Genomic DNA, 9,035 nt, shown 5'->3' with positions numbered 1-9,035 from the left:
AAAACAGAGTGAGTCCTTACCAAAGTAACTAACTACTCCCTCCGTTTCTAAATATTTATCTTTTTAGAGATTTCAAATGAACTATCACATACGGATGTATATAAACATATTTTAGAGTGTAGATTCACTTATTTTGCTCTGTATGTAGTCACTTGTTGAAATTTTTAGAAAGATAAATATTTAGGAATGCAGAGAGTAGATTGCATAGTGGCGCCAAACAAAGCATAGCATAGTAGCGTCGAACATAGCATAGAGTTTTCGGAAAAGGGAATCTTCATAAAAATCGGTATACCGAGAGACGATAACCAAAACCCAGCCTTTGATGGAGCAGGTCCTGTAAGTGGAGCTGTTGCAAAACGATATAGCAACGCTATAGTTCACTATTTCTTCTTTCATGATTTGATATGCCACGTGCTTGTGTAACATCGCGCACATTAAAAGCCGCTAGTAATTCAAAGCACAACCCTGTTTTGTTCAACTTCCGCTCACAAGTCACAGCTTTTGGCGGTACAGAGTACAACCAGATCGAAAAGGCAGACTCCCGGCGTCCTCTCCTCCTACAAGCTTAAGAGCTAGCCGCGCTCACTCATCTCCGCTGCCACTCCATTCTTGCCACCACAGAGTCGTCAGGCAAGCGCGCAGCCCATACGTCAATGGAGAGGTCAAGGTCCTACTCAGAGAAGAGCAGCACCACAACCACCACCCCGGCCGGCGCTGTCACCGAGCTGAGGTGCTACAGTGCCTCCTACGTCACACCCAAGAAGGCAGCGGGCACCGCCAGCTGGCCTCCTTGCACCACGGCTTCTTCCTCGACGTCGGCGGCGGCGGCCGGCCCGAAGGCGAGGTCGTGGAGCGGCAGCTTCCGTAGCGCCCCGGCGGAGCTGCGGAGGAAGAGGAGGGTGGCCGGGTACAGGGTGTACGGCGTGGAGGGGAAGATGAAGGTGTCGCTCAAGAACGGCGTGAGGTGGCTCAAGGGCAAGTGCACCCAGGTGGTGGACGGCTTTTGGTGAACCCACCGAAGGTGCAGATCAATCGGCTTATTCTATTTTCTGCCTGGTGATCATTGCCGACTTGCCGTGATCCAAGAGGTGTCCGAACGTGAGTACGGTCACATTCTTCCTTTTGTCAGCTCTGGCGTCGTGTTTTTCCTCACATTTTAGTAAGAACATAAGTGGAAGGTTGCAGGAAAGAAGGGTAGCTGCAGACTGTCTTGACCATGCATACACACTTACTAGTATGCAACCAATGGATGCTTGGCTGTTCTTTAAAATGTACTATAAACTTGCTCTCGTGTGTGTGTCTGGGATGTTCATCTGGCCTGGACGGTTGCAAATAAACCAACCTATTTGATAGATGAGCAGGTTAGTTGCAAGGCACAATATAAAAAAAATGGTAGGCTAAGAGCATCCGTGATGCTCTCATGTTCGTCCAGGGTTTCGCCTGAAGCTTACAGCGCAACCGCCGCTTCTTTTTTTTCTTCTTCTTTTAAGGAAACTTCTGATATATCCATCTTCAATCATAACAGTACAACAAACACAAAAAATAATAATAATTACATCTAGATTCATATACCACCTAGTAACGACTACAAGCACTGAAGCAAGCAGAAGGCGCATCGCCATCATCGACCCTCCCTCGACGGAGTCAAGCATAATTTATTGTAGTAGACAGTCAAAAAGTTATCGTGCTAAGACCTCATAGAACCAATACACTAGAACAACAATCGCCGCTTCTTTTCAAGTTGGTCATGAAAAGTGCTTTTGACTTTGAGAGATAGGACTACATGTTGATTTGCGGGAGCAACTAACCACGATACCCTTAGGCCACTCCTAATGGTTATACCTTAGCATGATTTTAAGGTAAAAATCTTTTGTGGCATTGTTTTTTTCGACAAAGCATGAATTTTATTGACTTGAAATGAAGTTGCAAGGATACAAACACAATGAACACATGGCCAGCCTCTGATAGGTAGAATGTACATATCTAACACTGAGGATACACACAAATAAATATGCTGGCAAAGAGCAAAGTGCTATAAGACCAAATCTATGCCTAAGCGAGGAAAAAAGAAACAAAGGGATCAAAACATCGATTGACAAACTACAGTAATGACCATATCCAAATCAACCATGTTTGACTCACCAAGGACACAAGAAAGGTTCTTCAACTATAACATCTTTAGAAAGGGAATGATGCTCAAGCGCCGCCGGCACCGTATATCCAACCAACAAAGGCCAGATTCTAAGTTTTCACCCTGAAGAATAAGTTCAAGCATATCCAAGCAACGCCTTCCAAAAGGTAACGATGTAAAAACACTGTCATTGCTAGATAAAACCAACTCGAGTCAAGCTTAGGGTTTTCACCCTAGAACTCAAGACCTGGTACTTGAGGAGCTCCACCAAATCGAATTCAACAATGTGTTGTCACCACCACTTTTCACGATCACAACAGCTACATGCACTGGGCTAGAAATCCCTTCGTCGCTGTTGCAAAACCATACCCTCTATGTCAAGCCATCGTCCATAGATTGCATCTCATTGCCGAACACAAAGTGACCAGAGTGAGGACCGCCAAAACCCGCAAAGAAACCATATGGATGCATCCCGCAACCATGCCAATACGAGCCGTTGACAGCAGCCAGCAGATCTAGAGAGAGGAACCTTCACGAAGACTCTTCGGTGTTGACCGCAGTTTTCAGCTCGAGTGGTCGGCCGGTAGGGTCACGGTCAGATCTTCAGCCCCAATCCTCACGAGCAGTCACTGCCATGAGCCAGCCGGATGATATGTCTCCGTCGTATCTACTTTTCCAAACACTTTTGCCCTTGTTTTGGACTCTAACTTTCATGATTTGAAAGGAACTAACCCGGACTAACACTATTTTCAGCAGAATTGCCATGGTGTTATTTATGTGCAGAAACAAAAGTTCTCGGAATGACCTGAAACTCCACGGAGATTGTTTTTGGAAATAATAAAAATACTGGCAAAGAATCAAGGCCAGGGGCCCACACCCTAGCCATGAGGGTGGGGGCGCACCCCCTGCCTCGTGGGCCCCCTGGAGCTCCACCGATCTCAACTCCAACTCCATATATTCGTGTTTGGGGAGAAAAAAATAAAGGAGAAAGATTTATCACGTTTTACGATATGGAGCTACTGCCAAGCCCTAAACTCTCTCGGGAGGGCTGATCTGGAGTCCGTTCGGGGCTCCAGAGAGAGGAATCCGTCGCCGTCGGCATCATCAACCATCCTCCATCACCAATTTCATGATGCTCACCGCCGTGCGTGAGTAATTCCATCATAGGCTTGCTGGACGGTGATGAGTTGCATGAGATTTATCATGTAATCGAGTTAGTTTTGTTAGGGTTTGATCCCTAGTATCCACTATGTTCTGAGATTGATGTTGCTATGACTTTGCTATGCTTAATGCTTGTCACTAGGGCCCGAGTGCCATGATTTCAGATCTGAACCTATTATGTTTTCATGAATATATGTGAGTTCTTGATCCTATCTTGCAAGTCTATAGTCACCTACTATGTGTTATGATCCGGCAACCCCAAAGTGACAATAATCGGGACCACTCCCGATGATGACCGTAGTTTGAGGAATTCATGTATTCATTATGTGTTAATGCTTTGGTCCAATACTCTATTAAAAGGAGGCCTTAATATCCCTTAGTTTCCATTAGGACCCCGCTGTCACGGGAGGGTAGGACAAAAGATGTCATGCAGGTTCTTTTCCATAAGCACGTATGACTATATTCGAAATACATGCCTACATTACATTGATGAACAGGAGCTAGTTCTGTGTCACCCTAGGTTATGACTATTACATGATGAACCGCATCCGGCATAATTCTCCATCGCTGATCCATTTCCTACGAGCTTTCCATATATTGTTCTTCGCTTATTTAATTTTCCGTTCCTATTGTTATCATCACTACAAAATACCAAAAACATTACTTTTGCTATCGTTACCTTTTGCTATCGTTACCACTACTATCATATTACTTTGCTACTAAACACTTTGCTGCAGATATTAAGTTTCCAGGTGTGGTTGAATTGACAACTCAGCTGCTAATACTTGAGAATATTCTTTGGCTCCCCTTGTGTCGAATCAATAAATTTGGGTTGAATACTCTACCCTTGAAAACTGTTGCGATCCCCTATACTTGTGGGTTATCAAGACTATTTTCTTGCGCCGTTGCCGGGGAGCATAGCTCTATTCTTTGAGTCACTTGGGATTTATATCTGCTGGTCACTATGAAGAACTTGAAAGACGCGAAAACAAAAATTTATCCCTCAACTACGAGGGGGGGTAAGGAACTGCCATCTAACTCTACACTTGATTCACCTTCTGTTTTGAGTAAGCTTGCGACACCTAAACCTGCTTCTGCTATTAATTCTGGTATGTCGCATATTATTGATGATGCCACTTCTGCTATGCATGATACTTATGATGAAACTACGTCTATGCTTGATACTACTGTACCACTTGGTGAATTTCTTGATGAACAACTTGCTAGGGCTAGAGAGAATGAAATTATTGAAACCGATAATATTGATGAAAGTGATGATGAAGGCTCTCCTAATAAATATGAATTGCCTATTGTGCCTGAGGGCTATGTTATGGATGAAGAAACTAAAAGAGACTTTCTTGCATGCAATGATAGAAGTGATCTTAAGAAATTATTAGCTAAGCTTAAACAAAAAACTCTGAATGCTAGAATAAAATATGATCCTGCTTATGCTACTTCACCTATCTTTGTTACTGATAAGGATTATGAATTCTCTATTGATCTTGATATAATTACTTTGGTTGAATCTGATCCTTTTTATGGCTATGAATCTGAAACTGTTGTGGCACATCTTACTAAATTAAATGATATAGCCACCCTATTCACTAATGATGAGAGAACTCGCTACTTTTATATCCTTAAAATATTTCCGTTCTCATTAAAGGGTGATGCTAATATATGGTTTAATTCTCTTGATCCTGGTTGTGTGCGTAGTCCCCAGGATATGATGTATTACTTCTCTGCTAAATATTTCCCTGCTCATAAGAAACAAGATGCCTTAAGGGATATATATAATTTTGTGCAAATTAAAGAAGAGAGTCTCCCACAAGCTTGGGGGAGGCTTCTCCAATTACTTAATGCTTTGCCTGATCCTCCTCTTAAGAAAAATGAAATACTTGATATCTTTTATAATGGACTAACTGATGCTTCCACAGACCACCTAGATAGTTGTGCTGGTTCTGTTTTCAGGGAAAGAACACCGGATGAAGCTGAAATTCTATTGAATAATATGTTGACAAATGAAAATAATTGGACACCTCCTGAGCCTATTCCTAAACCCACTCCGAAGAAAAGGGTGTTCTATTTCTCAGTCCTGAAGATATGCAAGAGGCAAAGAAATCCATGAAAGAAAAGGGTATTAAAGTTGAAGATGTTAAGAGTTTACCTCCTATTGAAGAAATACATGGTCTTAATTTACCGCCTGTTGAAGAAATATATGGTTTTAATCCATCAACTATTAAAGAAACACATGGTCTTGATAACCCGACACAGGTAGTAAAGGTAAATTCTCTATATAGATATGATAAAGCTGAAATCCCTCCTACTAAATTTGCTAGCCAATGTTTGGATGAGTTTGATAACTTTATGGTTAAGCAAGAAGACTTCAATGCTTATTTTGGTAGACAATTGAAACAAAATGCTTATATGATTGAACACTTGGGTGATTATATGTCTAGAGTTAAAGGTGAACTTAAACTCATTAGTAAACATGCTTCTATGGTTACCACTCAAGTAGAACAAGTACTTAAAGCTCAGAATGATTTGCTCAGTGAATTAAATAGTAAGAATAATGATAATGTTGTTAGAGTTATGACTAGAGGTGGTAAAATGACCCAGGAACCTTTGTATCCTGAGGGCCATCCTAAGAGAATTGAGCAAGATTCTCAAAGAAATGATATTGATGCACCTAGTCCTTCTAAGAGCAAGAAAAAGAAAAATGATAGGACTTTGCATGCTTCTAGTGAACCTGTTATCGACACACCTGAGAATCCCAATGATATCTCTATTTCTGATGCTGAAACACAATCTGGTAATGAACATGAAACTAGTGATAATGTTAATGATAATGTTCATGTTGATGCTCAACCTAGCAATGATAATGAGGTAGAAGCTGAACCTACTGTTGATCTTGATAACCCACAATCAAAGAATCAACGTTATGATAAGAGAGACTTTGTTGCTAGGAAACACGGTAAGGAAAGAGAGCCTTGGGTTCAGAAACCCATGCCTTTTCCTCCTAAGCCATCCACGAAAAAGGATGATGAGGATTTTGAGCGCTTTGCTGAAATGATTAGACCTATCTTTTTGCGTATGCGTTTGACTGATATTCTTAAACTGAATCCTTATGCTAAGTACATGCAAGATATTGTTACTAATAAAAGAAAGATACCGAAAGCTGAAATTTCCACCATGCTTGCTAATTATACTTTTAAGGGTGGAATACCTAAGAAATTAGGAGATCCAGGAGTACCAACTGAAGGAAATATGCCCTAGAGGCAATAACAAAGTTATTATTTATTTCCTTATATCATGATAAATGTTTATTATTCATGCTAGAATTGTATTAACCGGAAACATAATACATGTGTGAATACATAGACAAACAGTATATCACTAGTATGCCTCTACTTGACTAGCTCGTTGATCAAAGATGGTTAAGTTTCCTAGCCATTGACATGGGTTGTCATTTGATTAACGGGATCACATCATTAGGAGAATGATGTGATTGACTTGACCCATTCCGTTAGCTTAGCACCCGATCGTTTAGTATGTTGCTATTGCTTTCTTCATGACTTATACATGTTCCTATGACTATGAGATTATGCAACTCCCATTTACCGGAGGAACACTTTGAGTGCTACCAAACGTCATGACATAACTGGGTGATTATAAAGGTGCTCTACAGGTGTCTCCGAAGGTACTTGTTGGGTTGGCATATTTCGAGAATAGGATTTGTCACTCCGATTGTCGGAGAGGTATCTCTGGGCCCTCTCAGTAATGCACATCACTTAAGCCTTGCAAGCATTGCAACTAATGAGTTAGTTGTGGAATGATGTATTAAGAAACGAGTAAAGAGACTTGCCGGTAACGAGATTGAGCTAGGTATTGAGATACCGACGATCGAATCTCGGGCAAGTAACATACCAATGACAAAGGGAACAACGTATGTTGTTATGCGGTCTGACCGATAAAGATCTTTGTAGAATATGTGGGAGCTAATATGAGCATCCAGGTTCCGCTATTGGTTATTGACCGGAGACGTGTCTCGGTCATGCCTACATAGTTCTCGAACCCGTAGGGTCCGCACGCTTAACGTTTCGATGACAGTTATATTATGAGTTTATATGTTTTGATGTACTGAAGTTTGTTCGGAGTCCCAGATGTGATCACGGACATGACGAGGAGTCTCAAAATGGTCGAGACATGAAGATTGATATATTGGAAGCCTATGTTTGGATATCGGAAGTGTTCCGGGTGAAATCGGGATTTTACCGGAGTGCCGGGAGGTTACCGGAACCCCCCGGGAAGTTAATGGGCCATAGTGGCCTTAGTGGAAGAGAGGAGAGGTAGCCATGGCAAGGGCCGCGCGCCCCTCCCCCTAGTCCGAATAGGACAAGGAGAGGGGGCGGCACCCCCCTTTCCTTCTTCTCCTCCACCTCTTTTCCCCAAGTCCTAATCCAACTAGGAAAAGGGAGGGAGTCCTACTCCCGGTGGGAGTAGGACTCCTCCTGGCGCGCCCCCTCTCCTGGCCGGCCTTACCCCCCTTGCTCCTTTATATACGGGGGCAGGGGGCACCCTAGAGAGAACAACAATTGATCAGTTGATCTTTTAGCCGTGTGTGGTGCCCCCCTCCAGCATAGTCCACCTTGATAATACCGTAGTGGTGCTTAGGCAAAGCTCTGCGTCGGTAGAACATCATCATCGTCACCACACTGTCGTGCTGACGAAACTCTCCTTCAACACTCAGCTGGATCGGAGTTCGAGGGACGTCATCGGGCTGAATGTGTGCTGAACTCGGGGGTGATGTGCGTTCGGTACTTGATCGGTCGGATCGTGAAGACATACGACTACATCAACCGCGTTGTGCTAACGCTTCCGCTTTCGGTCTATGAGGGTACGTGGACAACACTCTCCCCTCTCGTTGCTATGCATCACCATGATCTTGCGTGTGCGTAGAATTTTTTTTAAAATTACTACGTTCCCCAACAGTGGCATCTGAGCCTGGTTTTATGCGTAGTTGTCATATGCACGAGTAGAACACAAGTGAGTTGTGGGCGATATAAGTCATACTGCTTACCAGCATGTCATACTTTGGTTCGGCGGTATTGTTGGATGAAGCGGTCCGGACCGACATTACGCGTACGCTTACGCGGGACTGGTTCTACCGACATGCTTTGCACACAGGTGGCTAGCGGGTGTCAGTTTCTCCAACTTTACTTGAACCGAGTGTGTCTACGCCCGGTCCTTGCGAAGGTTAAAACAACACCAACTTGACATACTATCGTTGTGGTTTTGATGCGTAGGTAAGAACGGTTCTTGCTAAGCCCGTGGCAGCCACGTAAAATTTGCAACAACAAAGTAGAGGACATCTAACTTGTTTTTTGCAGGGCATGTTGTGACGTGATATGGTCAAGACATGATGCTAAATTTTATTGTATGAGATGATCATGTTTTGTAACCGAGTTATCGACAACTGGTAGGAGCCATATGGTTGTCGCTTTATTGTATGCAATGCAATCGCCCTGTAATGCTTTACTTTATCACTAAGCGGTAGCGATAGTCGTAGAAGCATAAGATTGGCGAGACGATAACGATGCTACGATGGAGATCAAGGTGTCGCGCCGGTGACGATGGTGATCATGACGGTGCTTCGGAGATGGATATCACAAGCACAAGATGATGATGGCCATATCATATCACTTATATTGATTGCATGTGATGTTTATCTTTTATGTATCTTATC

At 42.9% G+C, this 9,035-nt stretch overlaps 1 protein-coding gene across 1 annotated transcript; it reads left to right on the top strand.

Annotated features, from left to right (window-relative positions):
• Positions 1–497: 497 nt before the first annotated feature.
• LOC119332482 lies at positions 498–1,396 on the top strand. The gene has a single exon (XM_037605664.1). The coding sequence runs from the start codon at positions 654–656 to the stop codon at positions 1,008–1,010; it is 357 nt and encodes a 118-aa protein (XP_037461561.1). The 5' UTR covers positions 498–653; the 3' UTR covers positions 1,011–1,396.
• Positions 1,397–9,035: the final 7,639 nt, after the last annotated feature.

Source organism: Triticum dicoccoides, chromosome 7A, assembly GCF_002162155.2.
Source record: "Triticum dicoccoides isolate Atlit2015 ecotype Zavitan chromosome 7A, WEW_v2.0, whole genome shotgun sequence".
NCBI classification, from domain to species: Eukaryota; Viridiplantae; Streptophyta; class Magnoliopsida; order Poales; family Poaceae; genus Triticum; species Triticum dicoccoides.
The sequence above is the reverse complement of the archived record's forward strand: the minus strand, read 5'-3'. Positions and strand labels throughout refer to the sequence as shown.

What these genes read in the sequence shown, in the direction of transcription:
- LOC119332482 (XM_037605664.1), top strand. Translation starts at nt 654, where the DNA reads ATGGAGAGGTCAAGGTCCTACTCAGAGAAGAGCAGCACCACAACCACC.